Raw genomic sequence first — 27,085 nt, forward strand, 5'->3', positions numbered from 1 at the left:
CAATTCAAACAATAAATACATTAAATTATTCACGTGTGTACATTCAAGATGTGCTTATTTAATTCTATTTCAGATTTCAAATCTTAATCTTAAATATCAAAAAAGTTGTTAAAAATTAATTTTGTATATTATAAATACTTTTAATTTGAATAAAATAAACGCTTGAGAGCATATATGTAGTCTACATAAAACATAATAAATAAAATTGAACAGAATAATTCATGATATGTAATTCTACAATGATATAACTAATTTTCTTATATCTAAATATTAATAGATATAGAATAAAAACCTGTGTTCAAATGTATAAACAACAGTTTGATAATTAAATAATAATAAAATATTGTTTGTAAATTACTGATATGTTAATTTAGGATAAATTAGAGCATCAATCAAATATGGTAAATTTTAGTAAAAAATCACCCAATATTTAAAAATAATCAATAATGAGTATTCTAGATGTTTTTAGTCTAAATTGAGAGAAACTATTGATTTGAAACCACATGATCCGGTCACTCACATTTTGTAATGTGCAAAATCTGAAAAAAAATAAAAATGCATTTTTATCATCTTTCTTATTAGTACAGAACATGGTAATCCGAAGAACACCAAAAACAAAATTTCCTAAGTTGGACATTGAGTATATGAGTAGCAGATTCTACGTATCTGCGAGTAGGTAGAAACATTTTAATGATTTTTATTTTATTAGATTTGGGTTAGGCCTCAATTAGGTGTCCCCCTCAAAGATAAATTACACATTTTATGTAGAGCCAGCAAAATTAATCGATCTAGCCCATTTAAGGCCACTGAATTATAACCTTCCAACTGTTATTATTTTTTGTCAAACTTCTCGAGTTGACAAATCCACACTTTTTCCCACGAGTTTACTTGACTCGACAAATCCCCGATATCAGATGCAAGTCAAGTAGCCCACATCATCAACTCTAATTCTACGAAATATTTAAATTATATTGCCCTCTATTGACCAAAAAAAAAAGTTTATATTAACCTCTCAAAACATGTTACAATTTATTATTATTATTATAAGCTATTATTATGGTAAAACTAATAACAAACATTTATTATTGTTAGCAATTTCCATGTAAATTAATTTCACTGGTTCTATTACACTTGCATATTCCAGCCAAGGCAGAGAATAACAATCTAATTGTACACCATATGTATCAACTACAAGCTCCGACATATACAGATGACTATTCAATTACACTGACCATAAGGAAATAATAAAGCCGCCACCAAAAGAGCTGAGTGCTCTTTGGAAGGAAAGAGATGCAAAATTAGCATGACAAACCTAAGATGTCAGCAGGACGTTAGAGGATGACAATAAAAAAAATCTCCATGTTATAGCATATTCCATCTTAATATCGTCTATGTACAGCACATAGCATCTTTATGCAGAAGTGAAGGAGGAAACCTGAAAAAGTGGACATTCAAGTTACTGATTGAACCGATCTGCTGAACTCTGGCGTGAATACACATTGTGAAAACCAGCTGCAAAACCTGGCATCCAACTTCCATATCCAGGTTGGGGCACACTACGTTCGAAAGTGTCATTTGTACCAGGTATAGGAGGTTCAGATCCCAATGGATCCATCCTGACATGGTTTAATTCATCCAGGCGAGGTGCATATCGTTGCATAGCTGGTGTATCCATCAGGTAAGAAGACTGATACGATGAACCACCTACTGCATAACTTGATCCATTATGTCTATAAGTAGGATCATGACCAGATAGATAATTGCTCCTCATAGAATCAGGATTCTGAAGCCCATAATGACGAATATGTTGCCTTATTTCTGATTCCCTCATGTATTTCTCATCCTCCCTGACATGGAGTCTATACCCAAGGTTATTGGTGCTGTTTCCCTGAAGGTTGCTATGGTGTTCCTCTATATCCGTAACCCCAGAACTGAAATGGGGACTGGCAACGCCTGGCCAATTTTGGGACCCACTATAGGCTGCTCCAAACTCCATGTGCGAGGAAGTGGGCTCCAAATGCCTATAATCTTTATCACCAATCTCAGTATACGGAGGTGTCATGTCAAATTTGAGCTTAAAACCTTCAACAGAGGATCTCCCCTCAATTGGATTAGATTGACTATGGTAAGGTACTCCCTCAAGCATTTGATTTACAGACTGCCTTTTGGGTGGTGAGGTCACACCAAGTCCTCGACCATCATTTTCCACAACTCCTTTCCTCTTCCATGAGGTCTTATCAGCCTTGCTTGCCCTAGATTCCCATCTCTCTTGACTCTCTCGATCAACATTTCTGTGGGTCAAGCATCCCATCTGCCTTTCATTCATAGGTGCCTGATTTTCATCATCAGTTGACTTCAAGATATCATGACTCAGCATATCATCATCATAATTATCATCCTTAGTATGCCTGACAGGTGATTTTTCTTTATCAAAGCTATCCATTTTTGACACCCCATGACAGCTGATCAGGTGACCATGCTCCCGGGCTATGGCCTTATGTTTATCAGTCCAGTCAGGACGACTCCATAGATAGAGTGGGGGTGGCCTTACATTCCATTGTTCCATTTGCCTGTCGTTAGAATCAACTGATCCAGGTAGATAAAATGACTGAAAGCAGAACAGGACAGCAACAGAAAAAATACATACAGCAGTCAGAACACCAGAGCATGTATCAATCAAAACATAAGTTACCACAATATACTCTTCATATTTACCTTGCCTGATAGAAACTTTTCATCCTCCCAGACAAGATCATAAGCCGACCGTTTTTCATCTAGCCTATATAGAAAGGAAACTAACATGAAAAGGCTGAAAACAAAATGTAAACTGTCTACTCCAAACAAGGAAGCAAGTCAAGCAACAACTCCGGGTAGTCTTGGCAGGCTTGTGTGAAGGAAAAGTTTATTTACCTCTCTTATCCTTGATAAAAAGAACAAGAAAAAGTACACTACCTCTCTGTCTCTGGTGGTACTATGAGAATCAAGAGCTTTGGTCTGAACTCGAGAGCTTTATCTATAAACTTATTAGCCAAAATTGCTTTAACTCCAAAGGGGGGATTGAGGCCCATTATCTGTTTCCAAAAGCAGACAAGAAAATAATGAAAAGAAATATGTGAATTGACCATGTGGATATACATGCCCGCCTCAATCATGAAATGACTAATTCTTACCAACTGCGACCCTGTAGGCAACTCTTTTTGTTGGACAGTCATCCAATCTCTCATCTCAAAATTAAAATCATTCTGCAATCAAAACAAAAAAAATCCCTGGTAAACAGATAAAGAAAAATAATATGAGATAATAAACCGTAATCATAGACTAAACCCTTAAGTCATTAATGATATTCTGTATGTCTTCATTCATCAAAATCAGCTGAAAACATCATATAAAAGTAATTATGCTCATGACACTAGCACTCATGAGAACCATGTAATTCATCTTAATCCCACACTTCACAACAATGTCCAGTGAGTTATTTTATAAAGCCTTGTTAATCAGTACTAGAAACCAATTAGGCCCCCAAACTATTGAAAAGCACAAAAGCTTTCAAACTTCCAATGAGACGGCACCTAAATAAACTTCTATTTAGTCTTCAAAAGCAGAACACCAAATAGCTTTGAAATATTCCCGAAGAATATGTTAGCAAGTTATTAATTACTATATTGCATACCCAATATACATGCCAGGCATTTAGCTTCAATTATATGCATTTCTCAGTTAAAATGATTGGAAAAATCTGACAAAATGCAAAGAATGAATATGGACAAGGAATTTTCACAAAAAAAGGGGGCATATTCTTGAATGTGATACTCCAAAGACGCATCTCAACATGTTATGTTGCTGAGCAAATTAGGTTAGTATATCAAATTTTATCCTGAGCAATGACTAATTGACTAATTTTACATGCAACAGGCCAGTGTTATCAAATGGTGGTTATGGCAGCGCCATGGCAGCCATTATGCGCCTGGCAGCCATTGCAGAAAACATGGATTTTCAAGGAATAAAATGAAATGGGCCTCTGACCCGTCCTTGTCCAGAGTGACCCACGAACACCAAAACCCTAAAAATGTCTTTATTCTCCTTTGTCTCCCTCTCGCAAGCCATGGCTTCTGTCTTCTTGAGTTCGAATGTCTTCTCTTTTTTGTCCTCAATGTCTCTTTTCTCGCTCTCAGCATCTCTCAATCTCTTCTCCTTCCTCAACATCAGTGACCACCACAACTTTGTCTCCAACAATTGGTGCCACTGCCATCTCTGGCAACTGCCATTGTCACTGCTCTGGCAAGTCTACTTTTCCGGCAAGTGAACTTTTTTTTTTTCTTTATTATTTCCCTCCTCCATTTCATTTCGTCTTTTTTTCCTCTCTCTCTTCTCCTTCACTTGGTTTTCAGTTCCCTTTTTATTAGTTTTTCCATCGCTTATTCTAATTTTTTTTCCATTCTGTTTCTCCCTCTCCCATTAAGTTTCACTCCCCCATTTTTTTCGTTTTTCCTTATTATTCTGTTTTCACTTCCAAGTTTCCTTCTCCATTTTTATTTTTATTCTCTATTTTTCTGTTATAATTTTGAGCTCCTTTTTTCTCTATTTTACAACCATTTTATTTTATTTTCTTTCATATGTAGTTAGTTTTTTATTTATATATATATATATATAATAAATATATATATTATGACCACCATGGCATCCGCCATAATTTTATGGCAGTTTTTTTTGCTGTCTGCCATCTGCCATTGATAACATTGCAACAGGCCATTCCTCATCCAAAAGTTGATGAGAATATGATCATTATCAATGTAGATAGAAGAAAAAATTGCAAAAACAAAAATATTATGCATACAGCAATGTGAAACCAAAAGCATACATCAATACAGACACCTAAGCACTACAGTTATATTTTACAAAATCTGTTATTCAAAGATTACGAGTATTCTGATACAAAGGGGCAACAGAAAAAAATGCAGAGAAAACAATATTGATAAACTGAAATATTACAACCGGATGCATGTTGAAAACCTCTGTTAACATGTCAAAGATGTTAGCAAAAATATTTGTAACAGAAATATTTAGAAAAAAGTCCCTATAGTTTTTCTTGGTCTCAATATTTAAATGTAAATAAATCTGTTAGTTCAAAATCAACAATCACATGTCATAGTGGCAATGAGCAAAAATTGCATTGTAAGAACTAAAGTAATAATAACTTGTAAGGTGTATTCACCTTTGTTGGAAGTAAATCATAGTTTTTGTACGAGCACCTCTTCCCAGTCTGTTCAAGCTTTTTCTTCATTAGAATGCTAAAATCATTAGCACCACAACAGAAGTCCACAATCTGACCACAAAGTAACGATCCTCAGTCAGGTAATCAACATTAAAAGTTAAAGTAGAATAAAATAGTTAAGAATGGTGAACCACCACCAAACAGTAAGAATATATGATATCACAATTTGAGAAGGAAAATCTGATCTTTTGTTTTACATAAATGACAGATATAAAATTCAGGCACACTTATCAGTTATCACAGCTGTAGTTGTCAAAAAAAGAAAAGAAAATGAAAATAATTTCAAGTATAAAGTTGGAAGATAAGCAAGAAATTGGCACAGATTAAAAGAAAAGATTTCCTAGATATAAATAAATGTCTAATCATGCAAAGGAAGAATGGTCAAAAACCTGCATCCTAAAGCTACCTCTGATGATTATTCAGCAAAAAAAAAAATTTAATAATGAAATGCCATTAGGACCATGAAAACTAAAACATCCGGATGTTAGATATGTTCTATAGTTTGAGAAAATATTAATAACAATTTCAGGTATGCACAAGCATTTGGGGGACTATTTTCAAGCTGCCTCTGGTCAACATAAAATAGTACAACTAATGACAAAAAATTATGTTAATAAACACAACAAATTAAATAATTATAGATCAATATCAGTACTTACTGTATCACCATTCTGAACATACCAATGGAGTTTATCAACAATCTGCAAATGTAAAAGCCATTAATTAAGCAATGATTGGTGGATGTAATTATGGTGGGATGCAATTCAGAGCTTACATAAATATTAAAAAACTTAAAAATCCTTACAGAAGATAGCTTAGTCATACAAGCCGTTTTAAACTAATCTTCAATCACTATAATTTGAGCATATAACAATATCCTGACATCACCCTGTTGAGGTGTGATAATATTTTTCATAAGCTCTTTCTATACTGTGAAAATTTTATAGAGGTCATTGTAAAGCTAAATAAACAGCTATAGGTAAAACGTAAGTTCATGCATAAAGTCAAAATCATTCTTGAGTTTTTAACCGAGCTTTAGTGTTTCCTTCAAGGGCACAAAACATGTCTAAAGGTGGATTCCTACCAACCCCAAACTATAATATTCCATCTAAACTTCAAACCCAATACATCCCAGACAAGCATATCAGAATTATAAAGACATTTTTTGGCACTTGATAGACCAAGTAGACTGGTAAGCGAAGTTGTTATTCAACAATTGATTTGATGTGGTATTGACTATTTGCTATACGTACACATGATATTGCCATCATTCAAGCCATTAAACCCAACTAAGAATGACTGACAGCTAATAGTCGTGGTTTACCTAAAATTGAAAAATACCATTATAGATGCTTCTTTGTTGAGCTGCTGAGCACATTTAAGCCACCATCTTCGCAGTTCCCACATAATCAAAGTCAAGAGTATCATAATTGCTGTTAATCTGTTTCCCTTTAATCACAGCATCAGCTCAACTATTTCTAGTTTATTCTATTCATGACATCTGCCTAACCTAGAAATCTATCCTACTACATTAATACTCTTTTCAATGGAAAAGGAGGATATTAAAGCTAGTTTTTGTCTTCCCAACACAGCAATACACAAGGATATAAAAAATACAATAAAGGATAGAAAATGTCAATCAGCATAGGAATCTTACAAAATAACTGAAATAATAACACAAAGTTGAGTAAGAATAAATACCCCTTCCAGCTTTTCAAATTGTGTAAAATGGCGACCATATGATGTGTAGCGATTACCATACAGAACAGGTGCAAGATAAACTTTCAGCTTGTCCTACAGAAGAATAACTTAATATAGGCATAGCTGTGATAAATGAACTGAACCATTTCTACTAGTTAAAATTGCAGTAATGCACTATTGTCTATTATAAATAAAGAAAAAAAAATAGTAAATAATTAATTAGATATGTGACAAGACATGACATAGAGTGCTCTTAGGTAACCATGAAAGAAAATAAAGCTGTAAAACATACTAGAGAGGACTGAACATTTAGAGACTTAGATCCAAAATCCCAAAAATTTTTTGTTCAAGAATAGCAGAGTACCTTCCACTTATATATCTGGTTTAGAACATCTGGGCCACAAACAGCTTCTGCATCTCGTATATTGTGCCCATCATCTAGCATCCTTAGAGCTGTTCGAACAGCCTGTTACAAAAGGCAGAATAGATAAAGCTTAAAACATACTCCACAATATAAGCAAAAACAAGATAGAGTAATAAATATCACAAGACAGAATAGATAAGCTTAAAACAAACTCCACAATATAAAATTCCAAAAGTAATAAAGATAGTACCTCAACTGAACCTTCCAACTTTCCCACTGTAATGGTTTTCTCCACAATACTTTTCAACGAATGAGTATGAGTAGAAGCAAACTTATGGTCTTTTATAACTTTCTCCAAAGTAATTGATGAGGTAGCTTCTTTAAACAAAGCCAACAATCTACATTAGAAGAAAGCATCTTAACAATATCATCATGAATAACCATAAAATCAGCTTCTGAGTCAGACAATATAAAGAGAACACAAAAAATAAAAACTTAAATATTTTTGGAAGATTTTGATTTTAGTCCCTCAAATTTTTCTTCTGGTTTTAGAGCCTGTTTTTTTCTAAATTCAGCACCTTTGGTCCTCTCATTGATGTGGAGCAAAAAAAAATCGACATGAGGCTCAAAAAATGACATGGAAACATCTTAGCTAACCACTTCATCACTAAAGGACTGAAAGTGTTAAATTTTGAAAAATAGGCATTTAATTTTTTTAGGAATTAAAATTAAAATCTCACAAAAGTATAAGGTTCAAAAGTATATTTAAGCCAAAAAAGAAGAAAAATAATCAGTTCAGAAGTCAGAAAAGAAAAAAGATTTACCTCCTCTCTGAATCTGCATCTAATGGGGTTGATGCACTACTTAGCTTTTTAGTAGGCTTAACAGACAGGGTATTACCAGAATTAATTTTCTCAGAACCCTTCTGCCAGAAAGCAAATAATTGCTCACCCAATGAGGCCTGATTTTCCTCACCATCAGATATTTCAGTATCCTTTGAGATTGACCTTTTATTTTCATTCAAACTCCTTCTTGATGCTTCCTTTGTTTTTCTCCTTGGGATATTTAATCCAGAAATGTTTGCAGACTTTTTGTCACCAACTTTCCCAGATGACATTTTACCAGACAGTTTAGAAACCTTAACAGTAGTTTTTTTGCCAAATAAATTTTCTGAGTCAACGATGTTTTTGTTCGATATAACTCTCTTTTCAATTGCAGGCTTTGCCTTCTCCTCAGTTTTAATTTCTCGAACAGTAGCCTTAGCATTGGGAAACTTTAGATGATCTCTCATAGGAGTCCCAAGTTCATCATCAATCTCATGTTTTCTGATTCAAGGAAAGGAAAAGGCATTACCCACGGAGTTTGCAATAAAATAATTGAACAAAACATTGATACATTATAAGACTTACAAACAATATATAAGAATGCGATTGTTTGGTAGAAGTTTTTCCCAAGCCCTTGTTATAATGCCTTCATCCTCTATATCTTCAAAAGAGATCTTTCTAATACAAGCAACTTTAGAATCAAGCCTCCATACACGATCAATTACAATCACTAAATGAATACTAGAAACACAAAAGGCAAAAAAAAAATGCAATAACCTTGGCAAACATTTGCGATGATAAGACTTGGGGCAACGCCTACAAACAGCAAATTGTAACTCATGTTCCTTCTTGTCTTCCATTTCTTTACAGACATAGCAATAATGAGTAGGACAAGTAAAAGGTTCCCCCCCAGCAATATTTCTCTCAAGATCCTTCGGAGCATCCTCAACTACCCTGTGAAGTAACTTTGCAACACAATGTGGATGATAAAACAGGCCACAGGTTGCAGAAGCACATTTGAAGACCTGAAGGAGAAAATCCAAACAACTTTTAGTCCATACCAAATAAAACAACTAATTAGGTGGTAGACATGGCAAGCTAGGATGATTCTATTATGATTTTCTGATGCTTGGGAGTTAGATACAGGAACGAAAAAATGAGTAGTTTCTGAGGGCGGAGAAGGGTTAGTCAACTTTAGCCTTTTCTGGTAGTAAGGCTTCAAGCTTGTAGAGTTCATACTACAGGGTAGAGAATTATAGCCATTCTGGTGCAATTCTACTACGCTTTGTTGATAAATAAAAACTACACATACTCTGGTTTCCACTAAATCCCAAGAGATATAGGAAACTAGTTGTCAAACTAAACTAGCTATGACATTTTCAAAGTTCAAATACCTCTTTCCTAGTAAGAGCAATGAGTCACTTCAGGTCATCTTAGGATTCTCATTGGGATGCAATGTTACACAGCCTGAGATACTTGAAGGGAGCCTCAAAACAAGCAATTATTAATAAAAATGGTGGAAAGCTGTCCAAATGTAGACTGGGTTGGTTATCCCATAGATTGGAAATCAACATTTAGCAATTGCATGCTCCTAGGAAATAGTTTTATTTCTTCAAAGAGAAACAAAACATAGAAGCAAGGTCAACTGCAGAGCCTCAATATTGAGCAATGGCCCAAAATTCTTCTGAATTGCTATGTGCCTATTACTTACTTGATGAGCTTAGATTCAAAGTTTCTCTACCAATGAAGTTGTGGGGTGACAAGCAAGCTGCCATTCACATTGTCTCAAACATGGTATTTCAAGAAAGGACAGAGCACATAGAAAATGACTCCCACTTCCTTCAAGAGAAGATTTAGAAGGACCTTATATCTATACTTATTCTATAGGACCATAGTTGTTAATCATGGCTAGCAGCTGGCTCCTAAAACGCTATAGCAAAATAGCTTAAGCGAGAAGACCGCTATTTTATAATATGCATATATAATCGTGTAAAACATTACAACATGACTGTTATATTATACAAAAATGCTTTCATATGATAAATCACTGAACACACAGACACCGGAAAATCTGATTTTTCCGGTGAACAGAAAAACAAAGATGCCAGAAAAACTAAGTTCTCCGGTGAAAAAAAAAAACAGAGGATACGCCTGAGAGGAGACGCCAGAAAAGCTTGTTCGCGGGTGAAATGGAGCAGGTGAGCCTTCGGACAAGCTGATTTCTCTGGCAAATTGGACTGAGTGCACCGCTGAGAATGGGAGAAACTGCTACGCAGAGGCTCGCATAGAGAGGAGAGCGTGGGGAAGATGGGCTTTTTTTCCCCCAAATGACCTTTCTACCCTTAACAAATAATCTAAACGGTGCGTTTTATAAAAAAATAGAATAGAGTTTCTTTCTTTCCCCCAAATCACGTGATTGCACACGATTGTCTCCCTATTTTGGCTGCGAACGCCCACACCTGCCGCGACGTGCCAAATAGCTCCGCTATTAACAAGTATGTATAGGACAATGCCAGAACTAGAGAATGATAATTGGCATACTCACAAGTCACAATGACACTTCATTAGAATTGGGTCAATTAATCTATGTAACAAGTTGAGCATGCTTAAAGCTTTTCAGGCATAACGATATTTATTTCTTTGGCACTTACTTTATTTAAATATATACATGACCTTCACCCACATTGGGTACAATTTTCTAACTTCTCTCTTATCTTACATCATTATTCATTAATAGATCAACTAATCAGTCAAAATCAACTGTTAATCTATGCTAAAAAAGCCATGACCCATCAATGACAACAGTTCCCAGTACAACCAATGCATGAGTACAAAAGATCAGCATTCAAAGATTAAAATGCAAAGCAATTGTCAATATTGAAAGGTGAGTTTGAACAAGGGGAAGGGTTAGGATTGTCAGAAAATTTGTGTGCATACAACTGAAAGAGATCAGCTGCAATCATTAAAGAATTCTAGGCATATAATTGACACCAAACCCACCCCCGACTATAAGATATGTAAATGCAGTACACAGAAAATAACCAAATCAAATTTCTTATTCAAAATAATTTGAATGATAATACAGGAACACGTCTTTCTTTCAAATGAAATCTAGCATGGGCCAAGTAAACAGGATGACGATTAGGCCAGCCTAGGGATATCGGTTCTGGCCCACAATCACATCTACTTCCCTTCAAAGCTAAAATCTTTTGATATCTTTGATGGTCATTTCAACTAGGCAACAACTGAGGCAATGAACTGTGCATGACCCAATCAACAACTCAACCAAGACCATAAACGTTTGACATAATGAATTATACAAACACATCTATGCCAGTAGGCTTTTTTATGCTCGCAGTAACCAAAAAGCACCACAAACATCACCAAAATCTTACATAAAAGTTGAAGCAGAGTGAAATATGCAAAAAGCTATTTCTCCTCAAAATAGAACTGATAAACAACCAACAATTGGGTGACACTTCATACAACTAGGAAAAAATATATCAATGAAATAAACAACAAGAGGAGGCAATTTTGTTTCACATAGTCATACCTCAGCCTTCGAAAATTTATCAGAACATCCTAGTGTGCCACATGCAAAGCACTGATGCTGATTAAATTCACAATTCTTACAATAAAAGTTCTGGATCTCCTGTAAAATTTGCCAAAGAAATCAAAATTCAGCCTAAGTATACAATGAAAAGGAAAATGAAAAAATAGAAGTAAAATAAATATAAAGAGGAGATAAAATTAACATACATCAACTTCCTTCTTCTTAAAACCAAGAGAGGCACAAGAAGAATCCTCACCATCTTCTTTACTAGCATGAAATGACCTCATGCACTTTCCATCACAACTGCATTTATCATTTAATAAAAAATTACAAAAGAAAAAAAATCAACTGCTATTCTAAAATAAAGAGGCAAGTAAAAACAAGTACAATAATCTTGAAAAATTTATGTACAACACACAGCACAGAGAAACCACACTAAATTTAATGAACAAACAAAACGAAAATCATACCACAAAAGATTACCACCATTATCACAAATTGTGCAAACAGAATCAAATAAGTCATCCTCTTCATCTAAATCTTCAACAGTTTCATCAATCATATCATTGTCCATATCATCAATTATAAATCCAGGTCGTGCTAAATCTTTAACTTCCTGAAATCAAAGAATACATTTTAAAAAAAATACAAGCAAAACATGTGACATGAATAAAGAAGTAAAAGAAGAAAATATATCAGAGAAAAATTATCTTCAAGGAAGGAAAACCAAATATCTCACGAACCTCATCAGAAAGTTTATTAATCTTCAGCTTATCCTTATCATCCAGAACCATGAGCAGAAGCTGTTTAAATAAAAAACTAGTCACTGAAGTGAGGCACACATGTTGAGAAGCAAACAAGAAAAGAAATGAAATAGATTTTATTAGAAAAGAAGAAATTAAATGTTTAATTAAAAGAAATCAACATTTTAATTTTGTTTATAGCAAAAGGGCAAGTCAAAGGATAACTATATCCACTTTTTAATTTTTGTTTTGACCTCTAATATCTTTCACAGAATACCAATTAATTATTAGTTTAGTTAGTCACAATTTGTAGTTAGTCAATTTGCTACATTACATGTATAAATAGAATAGAAGAAAGGAAAGGAGATCATATAGTTTAAGAAGGACCAAAAATATCAACTTATAATTTCCTAGTTCACAACCACAACATATTTAATCAAGTAAATACAAACCTTTGACTTCGCTAAGACAGCATCCCTTTTGGCAGCTTCACCCATTAAAGCCATATGGTTCAATAAATCTTTTTGAGAAGGCATAATCTCATAAGAGCTGCAAACAATATATTCAAAAACAAATCATGATATTTACTTCCAAAACCATTCGTAGAGAAAGAATTCCAGAACTCCCAAATTACCTAAACTCCTTATTCTTACTCAAGTTATCCCACGCAGATTTGGCAGTTGCGTCAGGATTCTTCTTCACATAATTCAGGAAGTGAATGGTGATTAAAATAGTCCTTATGGTATCCTCATAGCTTTTCCTAGGCTTCTCAAGTTTAATCCATTTCCCATCCTTCGATAGCACTGATATCTCAGGCCTCACATAAGAAAGATCAAACCTCCATGCAACGACTTGCATAAAGATTTTCTGCAGCCCATTGTCCGCAGAACCGTGCAGAAACACCTGCTCTTTCTTCCCAACCGGATACTCAGACTCACTCCATTGAATTGGCAACACAGAAAACGATACAGGCGCGTCTTTGTCATCTTCAAAATGGTAATTTGAAACAGATAGTAGCTGAGCCTCACCCTCATCATCTGAAGATGCCATGTCCCTTCTTTTCACCCACAAATATTAACAACTCAATACCTAAACACCAAAAATACAAAAAACATATGTACGTATAAATAAATCAATGAGTAACACTTAGAACTAATTTATCTAAAGAGTAACCAATAGTCCATGCTTCAATTTGAATTTCTAGTTTTAAATATGCAACCGTATAATCCACAAGTGGTAATCATTAACAAACAGAGACAAGAAACTTGAGGAAAATCAAAGTTAACGCTTCTGAAAATTGAATTAAAGGGGAAGCGTGAAAAGAATAAAAAAAACCCTAACCTGCGTGCATCTTGTGAGGTTTTAAAATAACAAAAAATTTAAAAGATGAAGAAACACAATGTAGCATGAGAGTGATGAATCGGCGTACCTTGTACGACAAAGAACGCAGCGTTGCGAGGGTTCTGGCTATAGTGTTTCAGGTTCCTACTGCTAATAGCAGAGAATTGATGAAACGAAAAGATGGGTGCGTACGAATGTTAATGAGGGCGCGCACTACTGGAACTTCCCTCTTGTACGGAGATATTTTCAGTGCTCATATATTTTTTCTGATTTAATTTTTTTAAAGTAAAAACAAAGAAAAAATTATCAAACAATTTGAAAGGGTAACATTAATTTTAATTTATTTTAAATTTTTAGAAAAACCATAGAATAAGAAAATATACATGATAAATTTTATTAAAAATGGTAACATTAATTATTTTTAACTATTAAATTTTATAAATTTTAATAAAAATTATCATAAATTTTCCACATACAATTTTAAATAATTTTAAAATCATCTATAAAATTTGAAAAAAAAGTTACTAAATAAGAAAAAATAAGTCCAAAAAAGTATGTATCAGAGGATTGCCGAAATTTACTCCATTTGCACCCCTAAATACAATGCCTAAATTCTTTCGGAATATTTTTCGACCATGATTTTAGTTTGGAAACAATAAAAGAATAATATATATATATATATATATATATATAATGTTTGAGAAAATGAATAAATAGTAATAGGTTAAAAATTTTCATTAAATCGACACTTGTTTGGGATTTTTTTATTTCAAAATTAATTTTTCAAATTTTTTACATTAAATTAACATTACATTTTTATCTCTTTTGTTTGAATTTGATACAGTGGACACTCATAACCTATGTTCCCTATGTGTTGCGTATGGTAACTATGTTAAGAATATTTTACATAGACTTCTGTCGAAATTTTTTATTGATATTTATACCAAAGACGTGTTTTATTCATTGAAACACAATTTTATAGCACAAAATAATAAGATTAATGAAGTTTATCAAACTAATAATCTTGATCCCAAAGTCAAGAGTTTCCCACTCTATTATGATACAATTTTGCCAAATCTCAATTTGGACAAGTTATAAATTTGTCACGGATTTAACTATTTTTGCAGCTCAAACTCTGTGTAACTATCAAACAAAGACAGATTACTAATGATAAAATTATATTAAAAGAATAAGTGATACATTATTTAAAACTTCATAGAGAAAAAAAAAAAACGCTACATAAAATTTAAAAAATATCAACTATAAGTATTCATGTTATTTGTGAACTGAGAAATTATATTAAAAAAAAGGCTAAATAATTTATAATTATTATAAATTTTTATTTGTTTTAATAAATTGTTACTATATTTATTAGAGTAAACATTTTTCAATTTATTTTAATAAATTTCATGACTAGTTTCATGCTATAAACTTTCCTATAAAAATAAGTTCTTGAATAAATAATTAACTAGATTGTTTATTTAAAGAAACTTTTATCTTTAATAGATAAATTCAATAACTCTTTTATAATAAACTTTTTTGAGATTTTTTTTCATTTTATTTCAAATGTTTTTTTTCGTATTATAGAACACTTTTTGTACACATTAACAAAATAGAAAAGTAAAGTTGTAAAGCAGATACAAATTTTTTTAATTAAATATATTAATAACAACAATAAATAATATTTATTTTATTAGATGGTTTAAGATACATGAATTATATTAGGCATTTGGCAAAGGTACTAAACTTTTAATTTAATAATATTAATTTAGTAATAAAAAACAGAGACATAGTATTCACAAATGAATTAATTGATATTTAATATTTTAACACTATTATTTTTATAAGCCCGTTATATATATATATATATATATATATATATATATATATATATAATTTTTTATGACTAAGATTATGAGTTACTACTATAAATATCAATCTCTCACATATTTATAGAAATTTCTTACCTTAAGTATTGTACTTGTTACAACAAATGAGAGTTTAGAATAAAAATAAAAAGGTTGAAAGGTAAAAAAGAGAGCGAAATGGAAGAAAAATGAGGTTATTATAAAAAATTTAAATCTAAGAAACTTAATAACGGATCATTGTGAATGTTTTGAAATAAACTTTGATTTTTTTGGAGATGAGAAGGGTTAAGAATTTGTATATTTAAAATTATGTATATCTATCAATAATATTTATTAATTTGATAAATATATAAATTAATCAAAATACTGAGAATGATTAATAAACAAAAAATTTTATTATAGTTAAAAAACATCTAACTATACTAATATTTTTTAATAGACATAACAGGATAAAAGACAAACTAAATATGTTTAGATGTATTTTTTTCATCTGATTAAAAAATAAAAAATATAATTAATAAAATTTTGAATCAATATATAATAATTATTTATATTATTATAAAAAAAATTACGAATTCATTCGTACAATAAAATTAATTTTCTAAAATTTTATGTAACAATATAAATTTTACATCTTAAATATAATAAATATTTTATTTTTATTTAAAAATTATAAAAATTAAGATATTATATAAAAAAATAAGCTTAATTAACGGTTTAGTCCTTATAATAACTACATAAATATCTAACTAAGATATTGAAATTTAAATTGTGTGTAATAGTAGAAACTAAACCCTAAACCTTATAATTTAAGCATAAATTTATAATTAGAAATATGTAATAAAATGTTTTTATAATTTTAAAATAATAAATATTTTTTAACTTTGGTGTCATTAAATACACATTAAATAATAATAATAAATTGTGCATTAAGTAATAAATATTTTATGGAGAAGAGGACGTGGCAACTTACAACCGAACCTGCTACTAAATTCTGTCATTTTCTGCTCCAATTCAAAACGAAGACTCAAGAGAGAGAAGAAGAGAGAGAAAGACAGACACTATGTCGTAGAGAGAGAGAGAGAAACAAAAAACAACAACCTCATCGCCAGATAGAAAGAGAGAGAGAAAAGAGAGTCCGTTAATTTCAGTTTAAAAGAAAAAGCACAAAAACAATGGTGACAGAGGAAGAAATATCGGAAGCGGTTCAGTCGCTGTTGAAAGAATCGAACCCTAGAAGCCGAAGCTTCACGACGTTGAACCAAGTGGTTCAAGAGCTTCAAGCCAAGCTCGGTCACGACCTCACTCACAAGCTCGATTTCATCACCTCACAGATCAACCTCCTCTTTGGATCCCAACAACCACCGCCGCAAAATCCCCAGAGTCAGTTACCGCAACCGCAACAACCGCCCAAAGACCATTTTGCCCTTCAACAAAACCCTAATTTTCACTCTTCCCCTGCTGTTACTACCGGTTTTCAGACATTCACTTCTAACCCTGTTGCTGCTGATGCTGCACGCGCTGAAGCTCACCATCCTCCTCCTCCTGCTGCTGCTGCTGCTGCTGAGGGCAACGAGATTCCCAAGGAAAGGTAAAATGGAAGTGCTTTGTTTTGTTGTTTAGTGTGAAATGTTTCGAAGAGAGAGAAGGGAAGAAAATCAGGGTTTGTGGAAATGAAATTGGAGTAATTAGTGCTAGTTAAACGATGAGCTTTGATCGTAATTTGTTTAATTTGAGAATATTTATTTATTTATTTTATTTTTACTAATAATTACAAAAGTATCACTTGTGCGTGAAACTAAGAGTTTTGTTTTGTTTTTCACTGTTTTTGGTTTTAAAACAGTGAAAATAAAGTGACATTTTTGTAATTATTTGTAAAAATAAAAAAATGAAAATATAAAATGTTTTCTTAAACCAAATTTGTCTTTGGCAGAAGATTTGGGTCTGTTTAAATTAGCGCTCGGACGCCCAGAATCGATTTTGGATACGATAATCAACGGCCATTTTATTTTTCGAAAACCGAAGTACGATGAACGGAATCAAGAAATTCTTACTTTCAGCAAATCGATTTCGGTTGTAACACAAACAGGCAATAGGTTTTGGCAACTGATGCATATCTCAGCAGCATAGTTGTTACTCAAGATCACTGTGTTTGTATGGTGTAATAAGTGATAATAAGTTTGCATGTGTTTGAATTCAAACTTGTTTGTTTTGATCTTTAAATGGAATATTATATGATCTCTGTCTTGTTAAATTTTCTGTGTTTGTTTGCGTAAGGAATGGAATCAATTTTCTAAAATTGAAAAAGAATCTTTACCATTCAATGTGCCTTGGGTTTTGTGAAAAACATATCTTGAGCGTTTATTTTGAAGTTTGAACACGCGATCGATGTTGGGAACCCAAAATGTAGGATTTGATTTGATGTTTGGTAATGATAACTGGTAAGTAATGCTATTCTTCTTGTGTCTTGTAGTACTCAAACTAAGGTGAAGAGAAGAGGTGGCCCAGGAGGTCTCAACAAACTTTGTGGTGTTTCACCTGAACTTCAGGTCATTGTTGGCCAGCCAGCATTGCCGCGGACTGAGGTTTGTATCAATATTTTTAAAGTTTGTTGTTCATTTTACATATTTTGATATGGTTTCCAGCGAGATTTCTAATACGGGGAATAAATGTGGTTTAGATTGTGAAACAACTGTGGGCTTACATAAGGAAAAACAATCTCCAAGATCCCAGCAACAAAAGGAAAATAATTTGCAATGATGAGCTGCGTGTGGTGTTTGAGACAGACTGTACTGATATGTTCAAGATGAATAAGTTGCTAGCAAAGCACATAATCCCCCTTGAACCAACCAGTAGGTATTTGGGGTTAAGGTTAGATTTTTATAAATTAAGGTTTAATGCATTGTTTGAATTCTTCATGTTTTCTGCATTTTCAGAGCAGTCTGTGGCAAAGAAGCAAAAAGTAGATGTGGAATCAGGAACAAAAACTGCTGAACCTACTCCCTCTGTAATAATATCTGATGCACTTGCTAACTTCTTTGGGGTTACTGGAAGGGAGATGCTACAATCTGAGGTACTGAGACGTATTTGGGAGTACATAAAAGTCAACCAGCTAGAGGTAAGTAACAGAGACCTTAAATTTGTACTAACTTCATGTACAGCGGCATTGATGCATTATAGTTTAATATCATGATAATATTCATAGTTTTGCTAACTGATGCAGGTTTTTGAACTACTAAACACTTAAAGTTCCATGCTCTTCCTTCTTTCATCTCTACATCACATTAATATCTTTGTCTTTTAAGTATACGAGCTTTTGTTTCACTGTTGTTTTTTTTTCCGCATTTTTTTACTTTAATTACTAGTAATTTGTTACATTTTATGTTGTGATTATTTTCTGTTTTACCTAGCTTCATTGAATCTAGTATTAAGCTTGAAGTTTTAGTCTTTGTACCAGTCCAATTGTTTGTAATTCTCTAATATTAGGTGCATTAGTAAGTTACTGTGTTTTTATTTTGTTTTGATCACAAGCCCATAGGTTCTCGAGCTTCTACCCAGTGGACAATTGAAGGCAAATATGGTTATAAGTTATAACAGGAAGGAGATAAAAAATAGATTGATTTCCATACTAATTAGTTTGGGAGAAAAGTTCAATGATATGACGTTGTTTATGATATGTATGATGAACTTTGTCTGGACATAACTTGTTGACTTACAACCCTTCAATATATTGCTAGGATCCTGTGAATCCTATGGCAATACTGTGCGATGCAAAGCTTCAGGAGATCTTTGGCTGTGAAAGCATTTCGGCAATGGGGATACCTGAAGTTTTGGGCCGTAACCATATTTTTAGAAGTTCATGATGCTGACAACATTCTATGGTTAGTAGAATTGACATGTAAAACAATTTTGTTTTCCAAAACCTTCATATCATAATGCTCTTCCCTTTCTTGTTCTCGTTTAAGTTGCATTGGACCTACCTTATGTGAAGCTTCCAAAGATATTTAACTGTTTTGTAAGTTGCATCGTGTGATGTCTCCAAATGTTATCTGCTTTGCATGGTGTTGAATCTGTGTCTTCCATGTTTTGTTTTTATTCCAGGATAATATTATTGCATGGAATGGATTTGCTTGTAGCTTGTATTTATAATGGCATAAACTGATGATACTCTTTTATTATGATAATTGAGAAATTATAAACTGAAAATTAATATGATAATAGTTAAGCTTGTTTTATAGATACTTTTAATTTTATTGGTTTCCTTTGTAATCATAAGAGATATGAAAAAAAACATTTTTTTCCATTATATAAGACCAGACATTTGTTCTGTTGATCCTTTTCATGTTCGAAACTATTTTTTTTCCTGTCAGACTAACTAGTGCACTAGTTAAGGAGCATTCAATACACCTTATTAAATGCTTTTAATTGCTTTATTAATTAAATGTTAAATGTCTTTTTTTATTTCTAATATAATGTTTCTTTCATCGTAACTTTTCACTTTTCTTTCCTTAATCAAGGCATTGGTTAACCCTTGGCTTTTTTATGAATATTCTGATCCTGTTAATCTGAGACTATCATGAACGAGGTACAGATTGACTGAATAAATAGAGTAAAACGATTCCTAGAGTTTATGAATATGCTGCCGTTTATATTTAATTATGTATGCATTACTGTTGCAAATTTCCGAAAACAATAACTTGTCCGAGTTTGGATTTGATAGTTTTGTTTTTCCACTTTGACGGATTTCTTTTTGCCTTTTCAAATGATATTTTTGCATTGAACTTGATGAAATACTACCTTTTTGCTGCAGTGACAGATTGCATGGTGTTAATTCCATTATAGTTGGAGCTGATCTTGACCACATGTTCATATGGTTCTGTAATTTGACTGATCAGATTTGCGTTCTTAGTTCATGTTGACAAGTTAGCAGAATGAATATGTAATAGGGACATCTATTAGTTTGGGAATGACGATGTATTTCTAGGTCCTGCGGTTGCTGTTTGTCTGACTTGGCACTTAGGTTAGAATGACCTGTGGGTATTCTGACACCTGTAAAATGCTCACAATAGGAAAGAAAAGGATGTAAAAGGTATCTTTCTTCAAACATGATCCATGTCATTTATATGTAAGTTAATGAAATGCAGCTTGCCAGATGTATATGTAAGATTTTGGAGAAACTTCGATAACGTGGCAATGTTCTTCAGTAAAACACGTTATTTTTTTCATACCTCAACTGAGAACTTCAAAAAGGAGAACGAAGTGCTTAAAAGCTAAAACGTAATACATGCAGATTTTTTTCTTTGAGAATGACATTACTAACGCGTAGGGAACTTTATCTAAGGATTAGATTTCGAACTGTACTACTTACTATTCAACCGGAAGGTTTGAATTGATTGCACTTGTTTTATGAGTGTACATTAGTTTAATTTGATAAACATGAACAATTAATTAAGTTGATTTGGTTTAATTTATATGTTTTGGTTTAAATCAAACCAATTAAATGAAATGTAATTATCTTTGATTCGGGCATCAGTTCCATGATTTTAAACATGATGACATGTCATGGAATCAATTAACATGATTTTATTTTACTACTTTTTGGCTTATATGCTGCTTATGTCTCTATCTTCAGTTTTGTTAGAAATGTTCTTTTATGATAGATTTATAGATTGTGTGAATATTTTGAGGATTCAAGGACGAATTATTCAGTGAACACGATGCTGGGAGATCAAAAGCTGCGAATTGTATGTCTTGTTCGACAATTCTTTGAAAATTTTATCGCATAATTGAAATTATTTAACTGCTTTGACCAACACAGGTTCAGGACAGAAGCCTTGGTAATAACACAACGTGTGATTCTGTTTATTTTTGGTCATTGCGGAATGAAGGGGATTGAATATTAAGTAAGAGAGGGGACCTAGAAATTTGCCAGAGAAAGAATACAAATCTTATCCATAGCTCTTGTCACTGACATACAATGTGTGATTCGGTCACGGTGGTTTTTTGATTGGGTTGTTGGACCAACGCATGAAGATAGGCCATACTTCTTTTACGGGTTGTCCGGCAAAAAATGCGTCGATTAATTGTGTGTGGTCACCATATTTTATTGAGCTCTTCTGAGTTACTTTTCATCTTTTTTTTTGGTCAGTAGTTGCTTCTGCCTTTTGTCTATCACAGAAAAAAAGAAGGCATTTTAAAGAAAATAGTGCAACGAAATTCAGCCATGCTTTTTATGTCATGGTTTAGGCTTATTTGGTTGTCTTGAAAGTCACCTCCTTGGCCACAATCACCCCGTTTGAAAATTTTTACTCACTTGTTATTAGAGCAATGTTTATTTTGATTGAGTAGAACAAGCATACTTGTAATTTAGTGTTTATGGAAAAGTACATTGTAGTATTGATCTTCTTGCTCTTATTGGATTTGAACTGTCCCTGAACCACCTTCTTAGGCTCATAATTTATTCTCTTTTGACCCAAAAACACCAGCCCCGTTGGGGCCTTTCCTTCCTTTTTATGGGGTTTTTGTTTCCTTCCCTTTTTGTGGGTTTCTTTCTTAGCCATTTCATCCTCATCTTCTCATCAACATCTTCTTAGTTCTGCTGTGTAGCATTGTCAGATCCGAGGCATCTTCTTTGTAAGATAATCAACTAGAGAGACAAAAGATAAAATGTCTTTGAATAAAAAAAAAAAAGAAATACAACAAAAAAAACTATCATTTATTAACCAATCAATAAAAAATGTGAGGCGATAGGATTTTCTTCTTTGCTATAGCTGTTATCTATTAAAAAATATTTATTAGTATACATATTATATGTTTATGCCAATACCATAGTATATTATATTAATATTTGATGCATTAATAATATATCAAATTTGTATACTAATGAAAATACCCGTATGATGGATAATGTTAGTATAGACACCGATGAAGCTTATTTTAACAATTTAGGGCATATTTCTATCTTCGTTCTCATAATTAAATTATATTAATTAATGGCTGAAAATGTATTTAACATATATTATAGTGCAAATTGAATAGTAGTAAATAATTTTAATTTTCGGCAAAATCGATTTTTCATGGTTGACAAACAAACATTTAATTTAGATTAAATAGTGTGTTAACCGAGGTTAATTCCATGTCAAACCATTAGTGTATGAAGTCTATTTTGTAATAAAAGTAGTATATATAGACTCAGCTATAAGTTATAGCCCTTGAAAGAGTTTTACTTAACCATTACTCTCAATTAGATAGTTAATCTAAGGTGAACATAGTGAAATATATATATATATGAATGAATTTGATAATTTAACAACTAAACATTATTGCATAACTGTGTACTTGATTTCAATTTATTATTGACAATTTTAATAAATCCTAAGATCATTGAGAAATATCAAACACAATTTGTCTCTGGTGTAGTTTAATTCACGTAACCAAGCATGACACCAACTTTTGTAAAACATTTTAATAATAAAAACATTTCATTTCAAAGGATTAGATTTGATGTTTTCAAAACAAAGTACAGAGGATCCACCTCACCCCAAAACAAATTGTATGATTAGAATCAATTTAGCTTTAATTTAATTTATAAATATTTCATAAGTATTATATCCACACCCATTTTATATTTTCTTATTCATTTTGTTACATCACATAACTCATTATATTTATGATTTCTCTTTTTTGAACTCTTTTCTCCTAAGAGGTATGACACTGCATTTTCCTTAGAAATTGAAGGAGTGGACAGCAACACAACTTTGTACAATTGTTTTTCTTTGGTCTATTACAGTACTTTGGTATGCATGGACTGCTTCTACGTGCTCCACACTATTTTGGAAACGTCATGTTCTTGATATTAATATAAATCAAGTAATATTAACAATTATTAAAACAAGCATATTTTTATATTTTTATTCTTTAATTAATATCTTAAAAATATTTTTCTTTTAAAAAATGTTGCCTAAAATAAAAAAAAAAGAAGTCAATGTCCCACTTCAAATATAAAAGTTCATTTTCTTAAAGTTCCTGGTCAGCATGAGTTGTCTTCCTTCTTATTATCTGTGTTTTGTATAAGTATCAATTGTCATTTTTTATACATCTATTATCTCTCTTACCTAACTTGATTTTATCTAAATTATCGTTCTTGTTGTTTATTAATCAAATTGATAACAAAGATGTTTTGAAAAAATCACCTACATAAAAATGATGTTAATAAATATATAGAAATGGCAATCATTTTTCTCGTGTTTCTTATAATAACATTTGATTCTTAAAAAAATAAAAATAAAAATATATTCAACATTGATTTTAAATTAATTATCTATATAAAATTCTTAAATTTAAATTAATATTAAATAAAATTTCATATTTTTACTTTATACATCTTTTAATTCCAAGAGAAACTAATCTTTATAGTGGGTGGTGATGCATTAATAGTTCCTACCAAGCAACGAGAACTTTGTTAATGCCTTGGAGATATTAATATATTACCAAAGGCTTTATCATCAATATGGATATATTTTTAAAAATTTATTAAATTAGTGTACTTTTTTAAAAATTACTATTTTTTATACAAATAATTTATAACGATCTATTTTGGGCTCTAGACCACCACAAATTATTAATGTAAAAAAATTAAAAAAATACACTATACAAGTTTAAGTTATATCATGTATATTGTTTTAAAAGGGAATTAATTATCTCATATTTATAAAAAAAAGATGCCCATTTTCAAATGAATTGTAAATGAATATAGATAAACTTACATGAAAATTATCATAAAATTTGCTAATGATTATTATTTTTAAATTTCTGATAAAGTTAGAAATTGAAATAAGTGACATTCAATTTTAAAAATAAAAATTTATATCTGTCTGGGTGGGTGAAGGTAGCTAATCATAAATATGTTCAGTGTCACATAACACATAACCTATAATCACCCATGAGTACATTTTTCTAGGGGCATGGATTTTCCCTGTTAGACTCTAACATGAAAGAGTAAAATTAACTCATCTAACTCATTCAGACTTTAATACATAATTTTATATTTTTATTTATAAGAAAAGTTATATATTTTTAATGATTATAATTTTATACAGTAAAAATGTTACTGTAGAAGATCTTCACCCCTTTTCATTTTGGTTCTATGAAGTGAGTGATGCATCAGTTATCAATTGTTTGGACCACTCAGTAGATTCTTTCTTATGGCACTGTGATTGAGTTGTTAATTAATTATACTAGTGTGTATATATATATATATATATATATATATATATGTATATGTATATACATATATATATATATATGTATATATATATATATATATATATATATATATGTATATATATACTCTTTTCATTTTTTATATTTAAATTTTATAGAAGAAATTAGAAAATATTTGATATTTCAAATTTTGTAAAACAATATTTAATTTGTTATTATATTTTTACTTATTATATTAATTAATATTTTACTTATTTATTATGTTTTATAAAAAACAACTTAATTATTAATATTATTAAAATTTAATTATCTATTACTTTTATAAGACAAAGTTAAAAAACAAATAAAATAAAAGTAATAAAATATTAAAAATGGAAAAAAATAATGAACTATGAGTGTGTATAAAACAAGGTTACATTTTCTTGTATTTAAAGTGTAAGTTTCGTCATGTAAGGTTAAAAAAGACTATAACATTAGTAAAAATTTATCTTGAAACTATATACACATCACCTACGTACTAATAAGTTGTCTTATGATTAAACTCAAATCTTCACTATGTGAAAATTGAAGGCATACCAATTTAAAAGAAAGTAACATGACATTTGTGAATAGTTATGATTTTTAAATAATCGATCATTCATTTTTATTGAATGATTAATAATTATAAATAATGTTTTATAGTGTTTGAAATTTCTTAAAATAATATTTTTTTTAGAAGGCTTTTCAGGCCATCAAAATTTATTTAATTTATATTAAATTAATTTAAGTTCAAATTATATTAAGATATTCAAATAAATTATATTTATTACTAAATAATAGTTTATTTCAGAAAATTTTAATAATAAAACAAATAAATTTTTGTTTGCTTATCCACAAGGATTTTTGTCACGTATTCTAATATATAAGCATTCGACCTATTTTTCGTATAAAAAAATCCCTTATTTTTTTTATAAATTTTTTAAAAAGTTTAAAATAAATAATAATTTCCCCTAAAATTAAACTATTTCAATTCCATTCTCAGCTAAGCGTTACCTTTTACCGTTCATGCATTAGTACTTTTCGTATACTTACGAGTATTTTTAAATTATTTTATAGGATAAATAATTTTATTTGTAAATATTAAATAAAAATTACATAATTTTAATATAATATTTTAATTTTATTAATTTATTTAGCATAAAATCATTTATTTTATAAGATAATTTAAAGAAATATTTTTTAGTTAGGATAAGGATAGAAATATGTTAAGTAAGATTTACATAAATAGATTTGACTTATTTCATAATTTTTAAACTTAAACATTAATTATTATTTAGACTTTTTATTAAGTTTATTTTCACATTTTTAAAAATTTATTTTAATTTATTTATTTTTTTAATGATTTATTTCGTATTGAGACTTTTAATAAGTAATTAATTTTTTTTATAAATAGGTTATTAAATTATCCAAATAGATATGTTTTTATAAAAGTCATAAAACTTATATTTAAGTAAGATATAAAAAAAATAGTTCAATACTTTTAACATGTATAATAAAATTATATATTTTTATTTTATCTAAATATATAATTGAGGTAGCATAAATATATATCAGAGTTATGCATGTAAGATAAATCAAATATTAGTGATATGATGCAAAAGACTCTAATAAATACAACTTTTTCTTTTGAGAGATACATTAACATGACGCAAAAGACTTTCACAAGTATAATTTTATTTTTTAGAAGGTATGTAATAAAAATATTCTTTTGTATAATTTAAGATTTTATTTATTTTAAAATTTAATTTATTTAATATATTATTATAAAATTTAAATAAATCATTCTAATAAATTTAATAATTTTTTTAAATTTAATTTATTTAATTAATTTAATTTTTTAAAAATTTAAATTAAATCTATTATTTAAATAAATTAAGTTGAATTAAGCCTTAAAAAGATTATAAGCTGACGCACATGCTAATATATTTCTATTCCTAGGTTGGGTGAAGTGTCTTAAAAATCAAGGTAAGATATCTCGTGGCACATGAATACTTCACGCAGTAAATGAAAAAGCCGTGAATAGCCCAACCATACTATTTTAATATTATATATTCATAATATTAAATATTATTTTTCAATAAAACTTAATTTTATAATTAAATTTAATATTTTAAAATTAATATTTTTTATTAGAAATTATATTTATTATACTTTTATG

General features: G+C 30.6%; 2 protein-coding genes across 10 annotated transcripts; one reads left to right on the top strand and one right to left on the bottom strand.

Moving 5' to 3' along the window:
• Positions 1 to 1,059: 1,059 nt before the first annotated feature.
• On the bottom strand, positions 1,060 to 13,989 carry LOC113853960 (protein ENHANCED DOWNY MILDEW 2). Of its 7 annotated transcripts, none has more exons than XM_027484702.1 (19): positions 13,887 to 13,989; positions 13,092 to 13,546; positions 12,910 to 13,006; positions 12,458 to 12,517; positions 12,185 to 12,330; positions 11,921 to 12,017; positions 11,715 to 11,813; positions 8,939 to 9,186; positions 8,747 to 8,839; positions 8,162 to 8,662; positions 7,588 to 7,735; positions 7,338 to 7,439; positions 6,974 to 7,066; positions 5,932 to 5,973; positions 5,213 to 5,323; positions 3,171 to 3,242; positions 2,953 to 3,071; positions 2,716 to 2,779; positions 1,060 to 2,608 (listed from the first exon to the last, which is right to left on the bottom strand). In XM_027484702.1, exons 2-19 carry the CDS (start codon positions 13,505 to 13,507, stop codon positions 1,457 to 1,459), a joined length of 3,660 nt encoding a protein of 1,219 aa, XP_027340503.1. In that variant the 5' UTR covers positions 13,508 to 13,546; positions 13,887 to 13,989; the 3' UTR covers positions 1,060 to 1,456. The 7 variants fall into 7 exon arrangements, with proteins under 7 accessions (XP_027340503.1, XP_027340507.1, XP_027340502.1 ...); XM_027484706.1 differs by having other exon boundaries at positions 1,088 to 2,608; positions 11,971 to 12,017; positions 13,887 to 13,935; XM_027484704.1 differs by having other exon boundaries at positions 1,098 to 2,391; positions 2,473 to 2,608; positions 6,974 to 7,060; positions 13,092 to 13,973.
• A 2,700-nt stretch (positions 13,990 to 16,689) lies between these two features.
• On the top strand, positions 16,690 to 20,945 carry LOC113854239. Of its 3 annotated transcripts, XM_027485141.1 has the most exons (6): positions 16,696 to 17,257; positions 18,140 to 18,251; positions 18,347 to 18,518; positions 18,603 to 18,784; positions 19,404 to 19,547; positions 20,477 to 20,945. In XM_027485141.1, exons 1-5 carry the CDS (start codon positions 16,842 to 16,844, stop codon positions 19,527 to 19,529), a joined length of 1,008 nt encoding a protein of 335 aa, XP_027340942.1. In that variant the 5' UTR covers positions 16,696 to 16,841; the 3' UTR covers positions 19,530 to 19,547; positions 20,477 to 20,945. The 3 variants fall into 3 exon arrangements, with proteins under 3 accessions (XP_027340941.1, XP_027340942.1, XP_027340943.1); XM_027485140.1 differs by having other exon boundaries at positions 16,690 to 17,257; positions 18,347 to 18,784; positions 20,477 to 20,795; XM_027485142.1 differs by lacking the exon at positions 19,404 to 19,547 and having other exon boundaries at positions 20,477 to 20,820.
• The last annotated feature ends 6,140 nt before the right edge of the window (positions 20,946 to 27,085 follow it).

Source organism: Abrus precatorius, unplaced genomic scaffold (genome assembly GCF_003935025.1).
Source record: "Abrus precatorius isolate BTA unplaced genomic scaffold, Abrus_2018 Scaffold11, whole genome shotgun sequence".
Lineage (NCBI taxonomy): Eukaryota > Viridiplantae > Streptophyta > Magnoliopsida > Fabales > Fabaceae > Abrus > Abrus precatorius.